Genomic DNA, 14,097 nt, shown 5'->3' with positions numbered 1-14,097 from the left:
AGGGCGCAAGGATCGTTGGCTCTGCTGCGCTCAGTCTGGGTTTTTTTTTTTTTTTTGGTTTTTTTTGCAGGGTACAGATCCACTCCCTTCCCCAGCCCTTCTTCAGCTTCATTGATTTGCACTGAAAAGTACAGCCTCAAATTGTGTGCAGGCACATGGAGCGGAGGTCTGTCTGCATTGGCAGTGGCTGGCAGACCTCCTCTTCACTCCATGTGCCTGCACACAAGCAGGAGCTGCACTTTTCAGTGCAGTCAGTTCAATGGTGCTAAGAAGGGATCTGCATGTCTCAGCCTGAAAAAAAAATCCAGACTGAGTGCAGCAGGGTCAACTCTCCATGTGCCCTCAGCCTTTGGCTAATGTCTTGTAGCAGAGAGTTGACCTAGTGTGGCTTTATGAAACACAAATTATAAGTTCAAATATATATAGTTGTGTTCAGAATAATAGCAGTGTGTTTAAAAAAAAAATCCTTATATCCTTCTATTTCCATAAACTCAAAGGCATTGGGAACACTGCACATTCTATTTCAAATCAAAACATGAAGAAACATTTATTATATTTGTGTTATTCATTTACAGAAAGTTAAGAAGGCTGTTTAAAATGGTAGTTTTCCATTTTCTTTCACGTCTTTCAGGTTTATCGTTTTCTGCACTTCTTTATATGGTTTCCTCTCTCCTATCAACTTTTTAATCAAAGTTTGTTGTTCTTCTGAACAATGTCTGGAATGTGCCATTTTACTCAGATTTTCAGAGAGAAATGCACAATAACCAGCATGCACAACATTTGCTGCCTTCCTTCCTTAAATAAAGTCTGTAAATGACATTTGTTTTTTCACAGAATGAATGAACTCAGTAATTGAACTCTACACTGTTATTATTTGGAACAAGCCTTTATTAATGATTCAATTACACAGAATCAGCAGCATGCATGCCATGACTGTTGGATCTTTTGGTTTTATGTTACTCTACTACACCTACTAGTAAATTATTTGCCATGTAAAAATATAATTTCTTCCAAAATCAGTAATTGATGTTGGACTGTTATTATTAAAACATGGTCAGACTGTATTGCAAGATGTTGATATAAATGCCTGTCTTATTATTTCTTGTTTGGAAACCTTTCAGAATCCATTAGGCATTACATCCTTGCTGTGCGATCCATTACTAGGCTGTCAAGGAGTGACTGGAGTGGTTGAATAATTTTGTAGTGCTTCCCTGAAATATCTCTATCCTATTATATAGCACCAGTTGTTAGCCAGTAATTTTCTTGCATGTTTCTATTTACTGACATTTCTGAATGCACTGAGAGAAACTTTCATGAGGAAACTCCAGGCAACTTCGGGAACCAAAGTGATATGTATGCCATCCAGCTCGTATTCTTGTTGACGGGAAGGCATTTGAAACAATTGAAACTTTGGTCGACTCCAGAAACTGAAGCGATATGTATGCCATACCGCCATCGATTCATATTCATCATCCTGATGACGATCCCCTGAGGAACGAAACGCGTTGTTGCAATTATGGATGAATAAAGTTATTTTTTAATACATTGCCTGAAATTTGCTAACTAGCCGTGCGTGCTTTCTCTAATGATACTGCATAAATCTTGTTGAGCACCCGACCGCTGACGTAGGACGATGTATATATATATATATATATATATATATATATATATATATATATATATATTTGTAACCCCTTTTTGGTCACCACCGGTGTCAAAGGTTATACATTACATTTTTCTTACCAATGCAAGTCCTGAGTCCCCTTTGCTAAGTGAAAGGGTACTGGGAATTACCTCTCATGGCAGTGCCTCCACTTAATGGGGTCCGGGAATACACCTGCGGGTGGCCCCATTAGGAAAACATTCAAACACACAAAGTACTTTGTAACAAATAACTTTATGTAAGAGAAAGTAAAATACATTTATATATTAATTGACCCACTACCCTGGAAAGGTATGCAGTCCAAATCCTGGCCCTCCGTGCCAGGCAAAGTCCTGCAACTCCTTTGGCAGACAAAGAGATTAATCCCTTTTCCCCAAAAGAGCACAATTGTCCCCAGGTAGTGCTTCCTGCCCCAAATACCATTCCCGTTGGAGAAGGTACTTTTTCCCACATGGCAGGCACCAACTAATCTGTGTCAGAAACTGAAGACATGCTGGATCCTCTCTTTTTCTACCCTCCCTTGGGCACAACTCACCCTGGGGATTCACTCAGATGGGTAGGCTCATCCAGAGCTGGAGCAGGCATCCACAGCGATGAAATACATTCAGTGAAGCACATGCAGCTTGCTTTATCCTCAAGACATAGCTCCAAGCACATTAAGTTCTCCTCTGCTGAACTACAGCTCCCAGCACTCTCCATAGTGCGAGCTCACAAAAAGGCATCCAAGCTCTAAACCCACATGGTTGAGCTACCAGGCATTGGAGTACCCTGCCAAAGGCAGGCCTATCCAACTCCACTTTAGCCTACATCTTGCCAGCTCAAAATCACTCTCTCTTCGGTGAAGTAGCATTCAGCAATAATGGCATGTGCACATGGCTCTCCTATTTATAGAAAAATGGTACTGCAGCGACACCTAGTGACACCTTCCGTTATCTGCCATGCTGCACCAGCACAAGGGCTCCTGCGCCTGCCAAAACTCTAGGAGACACTGTAGCTACACGAACAGGGGATTTCCACCATGTGGTTCAGAATTCCAGAGGGGAATTAACCCTCTTTATCCCTACATATATATATATAAAATAAAATAGTACCTTGTACTTGATCCAACCTAAGATATAATTAATCCTTCTTGGAGGCAAAACCAGATTATTGGGTTTATTTAATGTTTACATGATTTTATAGTAGACTTAAGGTAGGAAGATCTAAAATTATGGAAAGATCCATTATCCAGAAAACCCCAGGTCCTGAGCTTTCTATATATCAGGTCCCATACCTGTATTAACTTCTTACAAATCTTAGCTGATATATTTTCTTCTATACATGTAAAAAAAGTTTCTTTCAATAGGCTTGGCATTTATTTTATTTTTTTTATTAGCTGTGCTGTGTTCAACAATCAAGCGGCATCCCAGGTTGATTGCTAAAGAAGAACTAAAGGTATATTTGGGAGTACCAAAATGTTAGGCACTACCCCATCATTATAATTGCTTACCTGATACCCCGAGTGATGAACCTGTTTGCTAAAATCTGCACTGGCCTTGGGTATTTCTGTAGAAGCTCGTTGTGACCATATTCATCGGCTTCCCTAATACTTTTTATTACTTATTAACATGCAACTCTGATAAAAAGATGTGCCAAATGAAATATGGAAACACTTTTTAAGCATTTTCTGGTTTAACTGCTCTTTTAAAGGATTCTCTGTGCAGCATTTGCCAATGTTCCCATTTGCCAATGTGAAATACTAGGATGATAAGCCACTTCATAAATAAACAGAAAAAATGTCACAAGTCCAATACTGTTCTTTGGAGATTCAACGCCTCCCTCTTACCTACTTTTCCCAGTAGGAATTCCATCCACCTTTTGCTACAAATGTGAGGTGGATTTCAGCCGGAAATGACTTAAGTTCATTTTTGGATTAAAATCTACCATGCATGCACATTGACTGCGATTGCCAGTCATGCCAGCGACTTCAGTGGCATTTGCTTTAAGAGATTCTTAAGAAAGGCACATCCTAGTTGTGGTTTTATATGAAGTTTAGCTGGAGAAGAAAAAATGCTAGTAACCAAGCAGGTGTATTATTTTTTATTTGATCTGCTTCACAAAAGAGACTTGCTGGTTTGCAAGAAAATAGGACAATTACTGATATTGATATCATAATTTCATTATTGTCCTAATGTTTATGTTGATATTTTCTGGATTGTATGACGTAAAAAAACGTTTTTAGTATCCATTTTATGTGCAGGTGATGAACAATTTTTAAAAATATTGTATTAGTATTATAAACAGTATGCATTAAATGTTCTGCAAATTTATGGTTTCTGATTGTAATTATTTAAACTTTATAATTTTCTTCTTGTGGTTTCTTCTTAGATAAGCACACTTTTATTCAGGAAAAGATTTCCTCCATAATTAAAGAAACCTTTACTAATTTAATGTCAAAATATGAAAGCTATGGTAGCTCATTAGCTGTATTTGTGATTGAAAAAGGTATGCCATTTTTTCAATACCTTTATTTGCATACTACTAGTACTACTATTACTACTGCTGCTTCTATAATTGATAATTGAGATGAAGCGTTAGCTCTGCATTCTTATTGCTGGGAGCAGATCAGGCTAGTTTTCAGACATACAAATATGGAATTTTACTGCTTGTACCCCTCTTCTGTTATGCACTGTAGGTTAGCAAAGTAGAAAGAACGGCCACACAGTGTAACCACAGGGAGCACAAAACATTCTTCCAATTGCTTACCAGCACCCAAAGAAAGTAAACTGCTTGGCTCCTATATGAATAGGGATGTAGCGAACTTCGACTGTTCGCGTCCGCCGCAAGTTCGCGAACGTCGCGCGACGTTCGCCAATAGGCGTTCGCGTCAAAATCGTTCGACCATTCGGTCGCTAAAATCGAATCGAACGATTTTCGGATGTTCGAAGTTCGCGAACTGTCCGCATTTTTTGCCGGTGTTCGCGAACGGCGTTCGCGAACACATACTCGGCGGTTCGCTACATCCCTATATATGAACACTATGCATTATGGTTAATAACCCGGAAATGAATCTGTGATAAGCTTTTCTTTTCAGTTATTAGTTGCTTTGTGTTTCTGCCCAGATGCAAATATGTTTAGCATTGAGAAATAAACCCAATCTCATTTAGAAACTGTTATAATAAGGGAATATTCATGCTGGGATTTAGATCTGCTTAGATTTTAGCTAGGGAACACTGGCTTGTTTATACACAATGTGTTCTTTGTTGAAACATATTTTCTTCCTTTTCTGATTAGAAACTAAATCTAAGACATTTGGTTTTACATTAAACACCTTTTAATGCAGTATTTTAAAACAATTGAGATGTGTTGTATATGTTTCTTGCAATGGAACACAGAGTTCCCTATGGGAAATCACACTCCCATGCAGGTGCAAAACACCCAAAAATACCTTTTTAGGCACAACACTTGGGCGTCTGTTTTAAAAAGTGTAGTTTGTAAGTATATGCACCAACATTTAACATGAAGACATCCATAGAACTTGTTGCACTGGGTACACCCCTATATCTTCATTGTAGATTGGCTTTAAAGAAACATCTTTGAAAGAAATGGTATTGTATTTGCTCTTCTAGGTGGCCAACACTGGGAAGTAGTTGCAATGGGTACAGGACAGTTTAACTATGGACAAATTGATGGAAGAGTGCTGCATGATTCACATGCTATAGTTGCTGCAAGACCATTCTTACTTAGGTAAGGAATATTTGGAAAATAAGACAAACATTTTCTAAATAAGTCACACTGTTGGACTAAATGGGTTTTACACTTGCTGTCCCATAAGAAGCTGTTTTGCAACCTTTGGCCATTTGTTTTTAAATGGCTGCACTGTACACTCTACTATTCTGGGGTGGGGAGCAATCTCTTCTTTAAAAAATGGAAGAATGAAAAACAATTGTTAAAAAAAGAAGTTTCTTAATTGCATTACTGCTTACCATACAGCATATTATGCTTCTTTGCTTTACCTACTTGTTTAAGATCTGCAGAGTAGGGGACATTAAAGGAAAACTATACTCCCAAAATGAAAACTTAAGCAACAGATAGTTTATATCAAATTGAATGACATATTAAAGAATCTTACCAAACTGGAATATATATTTACATAAATATTGCCCTTTTACATCTCTTGCCTTGAACCACCATTTCGTGACTCTATCTGTGCAGCCTCAGAGATCACCTGACCAGAAATACTACAACACTAACTGTAACAGGAAGAAGTGTGGAAGCAAAAGGCAGAACTCTGTCTGTTAATTGGCTCATGTGACCTTACATGTGGTTTGTATGTGTTCACAGTGAATCGTACGATCTCAGGGGGCGGCCCTTACTTTTTAAAATGGCAATTTTCTATTTATGATTACCCAATGGCACATACTACTAAAAAAGTATATTATTATGAGAATGGTTAATTTACATGAAGCAGGGTTTTACACATGAGCTATTTTACTCAGTATCTTTTAATAGAGACCTACATTGTTTGGGGGGTATAGTTTTCCTTGAAAAAGATCACCCTGGATGAAAACTACCAGAAAGTTGATTGAAAACAGTTAACATGAAGACCTTCTAAGGTTTTTGCATACAATGACGTTGATAGCTTGTTTGGAATGGAGTAGCCCACACTGCACGTATAAGCCGGCAATCTGATCCTTTAATATGATGGTTTAAGCAGCCAGTGAAGGTTTTTTCATCAGATGTCAGAATGAAAATGCAGGGGGAGACAGGAGCGATCCTACCCTATTTGCCGCCCGAGGCAATTGCGCTCTCTGCACTAGAAGAGCCGAATTTCCGTCTTCAAAACCAGAAATTCGGCTCTTAGTTACCAGGAGCATTTTTGCCGCCCCTGGCAACCAGGGGGGCGCTGCCGCCTGAGAAGAGTGCCTCAACTCGCCTCATTGGCGGAGCACCCCTGTCTTAAGTGTTAGAGTCCAGTATAACCCATGCTCTAGTATACATATATAATATATATATATATATATATATATATATATATATATATATATATATATATATATATATATATATATATATATATAGTTCAAAAACATGTTACACTTATAATAAATAATGTATAAACCCTTTCCCTTAAATTATCTTCATGGCAGTTTGTGTGTGTGTTTAAATTACACAATAAGATATAAATTGAAAGTGGTACTTTTGATGTGGGAGTCTAGGGAAGAATACAGAAACATGAATTTGAGTGATCCTTAAAGGGGACCCGTCACCCAAAAAAATTATTCAAAATCCTATTTTATCACATTAGTCAAGCAAAATGAACTTTAATTACACTATATAAATTATTTGAATCTTGTTTCCTTCAGTCTGGGAATTCATAATTATAACAAGCAGGCAGGAGCCATTTTGTGCACACTGTTATTAAGACAAGCCTTGTATCATCTCAGAATCTTGTTTGTGCACCAGAATAGGGAACCCGATGTCCATTTCCATGCCCTGGCTACACAATTAAATGGTAAAGAGAATGGGGGAATGTGTGGAGAGCAGTGACATCTAGGAAGTGCTGAATGGAAAGTGAAAGTAATTGTCTGCCCCGCCTCTATGCCACTGGCATAGAGGAGGGGCAGACAATATTTGATTGACAGCTGAGATTTTTAAATGACCTTACAACAGCTATGAATGCTTTAATAAAAAATAGAAATTGGATTTCATGTTTAGTTTGAAAAGGACTTTTATTATACAGATTTTTGTGTCTGGGTGACAGGTCCACTTTAAATAAGAGTTTACCATGATTAACCCAGTTCTAATTTATCAGATGCATTTTCAGATCCTGCTTCAATGTTGTATTTATGGGAGCAAAAATGTGTTATCTATTGTCGAGTAGCTGTAAAATGTAAAAAAAACCAAACAAACAAAAACATTCTGGGCAGATGCTGAATCCTGTCTATGTTCTGCTTTTAGTACCTTCCTGATTAAACAGTAAGTAATTCAGTTCCATGCTGTTTTTCTATTCACGTGCAGTCTTCTCTACTTTGTGTTTTAGTATGTAGTATGTGTAGACGGTGATATTGATTGCAATTAGTCTTGCTCAATACTTCTCCCGTTCTTTCTGGTTGCTGGGGTGTCATTTACCCTAGCAACTGGGCATTGGTTTGAATGAGAGACTGGAATATGAATAGGAGATGTCAGAAATAGGAAGATAAAGTAACAATAACATTGTAGCTTTATAGGGCAATAGTTTTTTGGCTGTGGGGACAGTGACCCCCATTTGAAAGTTGTCAAGAGGCAGAAGAGAGAGGAAAATAATTCAAAAACTATAGCAAATAAACAATGAAGACCAGTTGCAAAGTTGCTAGGAAAAGGACATTCTATACCATACTATTTAGAGCAGGGGTCCCCAACCGCTGGGCCGCGACCCAGAACCGGGCCGTGGACAGTCCTGAACTGGGCCACCGAGCCTAGCCCGAAACTAACATTGGCGTGCAAAAATGGACTCCGGTGCGCCCAAATTGTTTGCACAGTTGCCGATGGCCCCCCTGACCCTCTCAAGACCCCCCAACCCCTCCGGACCACCTGCTGACCTTCCCCAACACCCTCTTGACCCCCCCCGGGTCCTTGCAAACATTTGTTACCTTACACCGGTCCCTGGACCATAAATGGTTGGGGACCACGGATTTAGACTGGATGATCCGGAAGATGGCACCCATGAACTTCGCTGCGCTACTCATGCATAAATAAGTGAGCATCATATTAAGGACTCTTTTTGTAATACTGTACTATGCTGGGAGAAAGCAGGGAGGGGGGACTATCTAGGGTAGTGGATCGGGTTTTTCTTATTGGGGATTTTAATCCTCCTTTAAAAAGAAAAACAGAGAAAAAACATATGCTGGATAACACCTAAAACTGCTAATTGTTTAATTTAGAGGGGCTGAGATCAGGGAGTGATCCATGCCAGGAAATTACTTTTACATCTGTCTCCCTTTGCATTTTATTTACTCATAAACCAAAGACAAATAGGAAGGTATTTCCTGAGGAAAGTCATCATCAAGTCCATCAAGAAATTCCAGATTGCAAATTAAAACCATTGAATTTTCTTATCATAAAACATAATTTATTCATGTACACACAAAATCCACTTTCAAAAAATAGCATGTTAGCATAACCACATTTAAAATGTTTAAACTGGCAACGTACGGTAATAATTTATTCTTTACATTTGTCTAAAATAAATAAATTATGATTTAAATAAATAAATATTTCCCATATAAATATGTCAAGGGTGAGAATCAGGATTATAGATTTGTTGCAAGGTTTTTTAGTAATTCCTCAAAATCTTTAATGAACCCCTTCATTTTCTTTGTCATGTTGGGAATCCCACATTGTTCACATTGGTCCTGAAACAAAGAAAAACATTTCCCATTCATTAAGGATTTGATTTACTGCTGACAGGTATTAACTTGTGAGATGAAAATACATTTGTATTAATGCAATTAATATGTTAGCCATTCAGCTTTTCAAGCATCCTCTTGCAGTATATGAAAAAGAGTAGGATAGTGACCAGATTAGGGGAAGACGGGTTAAGGGCAGAGACACAGGATCAGATTCGGGGAGATTAAAGTCACCCAGCAACAAATCTCCTCTTTTTCGGGGCAACTAATCTTCCCAAACTGCCTTCCTGCCGACTAGAATGTAAATCGCAGCGGAATGGCACTAGGATCGCTTTGCTTTCCGAAGCCGCCCGAAGTTTCCTCACTGAGCAATTTCAGATGACTTTGGAAAACAAAGCGACCATTCCGCTGGCAATTTACATTCTATCCGGCGGGAAGGCAGGGAAAGGCCTGGAATTAGAAGCAACAACAGAAAAGCTATCAGTGCCATTGTCCACTAACTTCCAAAGCTGCACCCTTCCATACATATGCATTCATTATTGATTTACAAACTTTGTGTGTGTGTATAGAGAGAAAATACTGTCAAGCACTGTAGAAACTGCCTGTGGTTTTTGATTTTGTGATTTATCTTACTGCTGTTACTAATTTCATCAAGAGTCTAGCAACATATCAACAGAGGCCTTGGTGTTTCCTACTAAAGGCGTCTCATGAGGGCTATCTAGTGTGGCAGGAAGTTACATTACATTGATGTGAAAAGATGGGTTGCCACAAAAAAGCAAAAAAAACCTGCCTCACAATAACAAGACAGTTTTTTCAGACATGTCTACAAATAAGTTGCTTTTTCTTTCTTTATCCCTTTATTCTGTGTGTTTTTTTTATAGATCAGTCTAATGTATTAGTTATGCAAACGGTGTAAAATAAAAAGTGCATGCTTTTAAGCTTGCCAGGTTTTTTTTAAAATTTATTGTCGCACTCGCTAAGTTTATCTTTAATTTCTGGATCTTTTGTCTTGAAAACAGGAAAAGGTGCAGTAAGGACTGTAGTGGTTTGCCTGTTTATATTCATACAACATGATATAGCTGGCTTTTTGTAGACCAAATTACCTGTTTATTTATACATACTTAAAGTTATACAGCCTTAAAATTTTTACAAGGAAAACAATACATGTTGTGTTAAATGTTTTCTGCCTATTTTTATTTAGAAAAGAAAATTTTTTAGTTCATAAACTACAAAGGCACATGGGTTCTTTCCTTTGCTGCTGCTGCCACTCTGTGGAAAACAGAGTCAAAATATCCCTGTCCGTCTGCCACCACTTTTGAAGTCTTTAAATGAAAAGTGCCATATTGGACTTACACAACTTGCAGAACTAAGCAAGTTGGAAAATGCAAGTACCATAAATTTCTGAATAACAAAAACCATAGTGTTATAAATAAAACAATAGGCAGAAACTATGCTTAACACAAGCCTTATTCACTTAACATCTGGAGGTGCAACTTTACCTGCTAGAATTTGAATCGCCGACGGGATGGCACTCGGATCGCTACGGCATTCCAAAGTCGCCCGAAGTTTCAGGCAACTTCGGGAAACTAAGTGATCTGAGTGCCATCCTGCCGGCGATTCACATTTCTCTGATTACATACACCATCATCTTGGAACCACAAATGTTGACAATTACTTTTTCTTAAAGGAGCCGGTGCTCCTATCAGCAGAAAACGCCCTGTGTTTCAGGTAAGTGAATACAATAACTTGGGATGCCAAACAATTGGTACCCCGAAGTGCAAGACAACTTTCCTTCTCCTTTAAAGCCTATCAGCTATCTTTCAAATGATGCTAATTTACAAAATATTGTATATTTTTTCAGGTACATGTAAACACCTACAATTCACTGTCTATGCTCAAAGGAGAACTAAAAATGAACAGGCCCTGTTTTATCTACTGAACTTGCAACAGCCTACATGTTCAGCAGCAGTAAGGATTTAGGACTTCAAAGTTATCACATGAGGTCACATCTTGGATAGTGTTAGGAGTGTCAGTGGCACTGCACATGCTCAGTGTGCTTTGGGCAGCTATTGAGAAGCTAATCTTAGGGGTCATCACAGCTCATGAAGCAGAAAATGAGATTCACCTATCATAAAAACTTATGATACGGGCTGATTATTAAAGTGTGATGCTTATTGCACTGGATCTGCCTTGTAATAATTACATGATCCCTAAGCTCAGACAAGTGACAGCAGATGTGCTATGAATATACAAAAATAAGATGGGAAGCTGTGGGGATATCTTTAGAGGCACAGAGAGGCTATGGTGGCTTTGGGCAAGTAAAGAACTCCATACAGCATTTCTATCCTTCATCTTTGTTAAACTTTAGTTCTCCTTTAAATAAGAACAAAGACAAAAACCTTAGTACTGTCCACTATACAAACAAGCTTGCTCTGTGGATAGTTACCTCTAAATAACTCTTTAAATCATTCTTTTCAGAATAGGAGGCATCAAGTTGTTTCTGAAAGTAGAAAATACACAGTGAGCATTCATTTCTATAACAAAAGTGTCAGTCCATGGAAGCCAGTTGCTTTTTGTTTACCTTCAACTTATATGATTTAAAAAAAATCTATTGTGCAAAATGCTTCAAATCCAATATTATGCCACTTTAGTTTTTTAAAACTAATTTTAACGCTAATAATATATTTAAGCAGTGTACTGGAATGCATAAAGAAAGCAGCTAGAAATATATATATATAGGTGACAAAGTCAATGTTCACTGTAGCACATAAGACATTAAGGGGCCCATTTACTAACAATTGAATTGCAGTTTGTTTTTTTACGAATCACAAAAAATTTGTGTTAAAAAAACATGAAAGTCTTTTATGCCAAACAGTAAAAGTTGTTGGGGTGCTATAGAAGTCAATAGGAGGTGCGCTGATCCTATTAGATCATTCGAAGCCAATCAGAATTTATTGGGTCGTTCCTAGCTTTTTTTTCCATTCATACTTTTTTTTAATCAGAACCTTTAATAAACTCAAATTGTATAAAACAAAAGACATTGTGGAAGGGTAATTTACACTTAGGCTTGACAAAGGGCCCAGCAAGGACCTAAATGTTGCCGTTTGTTTGTCTGCTATTGGAGCCAATAAAAAACTTTTTGAAGCAATAATTAAATGTCTGATTTGCTACAGTGAACATTGACTTTAATATAATCTGCAACCTGTGGCAGGCTGGGTTTATACAATGTTAAGTACCCAGCACCTGTAACGGTCATTTGACCCAGTTGAGCACTCTGTATTTGAGTGGAAAGGTCTCAAAACCTAAACAGTGGAATAGTAAATAAACTTAATTTTTTTCCACCGTTCTTTAAAGTTCTGTGAGTGCTTTGCTTTATATGACATTCTATACTTATAGAAATACACTCATTGCTAAACAGTTTTTTTTATTCTTATTGTTTGCTTACCAGGAATTCAACACTGTTTATTATAACGTTGTTGACATAAACAGCATATTCGTTGTGGTATGTTTTTACTTCATACAGTTCCCGAACAAAGCAGCAAAGGGAACTTATTGTGCAACTGATCTGGGGGTAGGAAAACGTTTTTGGTTAGCAAACCAGACTTTTTCTTACTACATTTAAAAACTTAAAAATTCCAATGCCATAAACATTAGTAAGAGCTTGTATTTAGGAGCACTCAAATAGTAAGGCTACTGTTAGTGGGAATAAGAGCATATTTCCATATTGTGACAGGCCCAACAAATCATGTGGCAGAGTTGAGCAGCATGAAGACTTCCACATACATTTGCATTCAATCAGCTGGTTTCAAACATGGCTAGAAAATGTTTTTGTTATGAGTTACTAAGAGAGTAGGAAACCTTGCACCTTTAATTGCATTAAGCCTGTAGCACCTACAGTACAGATACTTCTGCTCTACAATCTACAGCACTGAAAGCATGAGTTACATGTGGCAATGAAAGCATTAGACATGACAACAATTGCAATGTCTATTTTAAGGATGGATATAATCTCAAGCATAAAGTACTGAGCACTGTCATTTACAATATCTGAGACAGTTTTCTTTCAGAGAGTTGCTGGGCCAAACGCAGTCTGAAATTGCAAATATCTTAGAAACCGAAAGAAACAGAAAAAGATGCTCAGAGGGGCACCCTGAATACGTTTTCATTATTTTTGTGTGTTTATCTAGATGCCCATAATACTAATTTAAAACAGCCCTACAATGTATTCAAAAAGTGGCTGGCACTTTAATCATAGACAAAATAATAAGTCAATCTTAGAAAGTTTATTTTTACCAGCCAACTGTTTGGTTTTACAGTTTGAATTAAATGTCTACTCAATACCTTTTGTCTAATCCCTGGTCTAATCAGACACTGTAAAAAAAACAAAATAAACAGAAAAAGAGAAAAAGCTTTTTGTCTTTACCATCAATGAAAAGTTAAACCACACATTTTTCAACCAAAACACTTACATTTCTGTTTCCAGTGTCTGTTATCGTGTAGAAATCCGTGTAGCTGTTCTGCAAGGTAATAGTGTACCATTAGCTCAGAGACGAGCTTCATAATTGCATCTCAACAAAGCAATATCATGTACTTAATATCTTTGTACTTACCTCGCTGCCTTTTTTCATTCTTTGCAGGTCAATGGCCATAACTCTCAGGAGTTCTAGCTGCCTTGCAGTATTCTCCGTTGGGGCACCTTGCGACAAAACAAGAAGTGTTACGGCCAGTACACACAGCACTAGGATTTTGCACATTGCTGCTAACTAGTTCTTCTTCTAATATCTGAATATTCTTAATGAGACACAAGCAGTTCCTAAAGGAATATATATATGTGCATTTTTCTGGAAAATATATCATGGGGGTGGTAAGTGAAAGTTTAGATATTACCAATAGTTTGAAATAATAAGCCTATGAGACAACAAATATAACTTTCTTTTCTTTCCTTGATGACTCTTTGGAATTTCTTTAAAGTATCATAAGAACGGAATGGATGTAGGTAAAATCCCTCCTGGGTAAAGTAGCCCACACTCACTCTGAGATAGTCACCTAATTTTTTTTTTGTATCGT

The 14,097-nt window shown here is 37.6% G+C and overlaps 1 protein-coding gene across 1 annotated transcript; it reads right to left on the bottom strand.

Annotated features, from left to right (window-relative positions):
* Positions 1–8,779: 8,779 nt before the first annotated feature.
* Positions 8,780–13,743, bottom strand: il21.S (interleukin 21 S homeolog). Its single transcript, XM_018243336.2, has 5 exons — positions 13,641–13,743; positions 13,500–13,547; positions 12,476–12,595; positions 11,477–11,530; positions 8,780–9,036 (listed from the first exon to the last, which is right to left on the bottom strand). The coding sequence occupies exons 1-5, from the start codon at positions 13,677–13,679 to the stop codon at positions 8,935–8,937; spliced, it is 363 nt and encodes a 120-aa protein (XP_018098825.2). The 5' UTR covers positions 13,680–13,743; the 3' UTR covers positions 8,780–8,934.
* Positions 13,744–14,097: the final 354 nt, after the last annotated feature.

The sequence above is a fragment of the Xenopus laevis genome, chromosome 1S (genome assembly GCF_017654675.1).
Source record: "Xenopus laevis strain J_2021 chromosome 1S, Xenopus_laevis_v10.1, whole genome shotgun sequence".
NCBI classification, from domain to species: domain Eukaryota; kingdom Metazoa; phylum Chordata; class Amphibia; order Anura; family Pipidae; genus Xenopus; species Xenopus laevis.
The sequence above is the reverse complement of the archived record's forward strand: the minus strand, read 5'-3'. Positions and strand labels throughout refer to the sequence as shown.

Bases quoted from the DNA above. Each gene is read 5' to 3' on its own strand.
- il21.S (XM_018243336.2), bottom strand. From the start codon at position 13,679: ATGGCCATTGACCTGCAAAGAATGAAAAAAGGCAGCGAG. The intron at 12,596-13,499 runs GTAAGTGTTTTG...TCCTACCCCCAG, and splicing joins CAGACACTGGAAACAGAAAT to ATCAGTTGCACAATAAGTTC. The intron at 9,037-11,476 runs GTAACTATCCAC...TCTTTGTTTCAG, and splicing joins ATTTAAAGAGTTATTTAGAG to GACCAATGTGAACAATGTGG.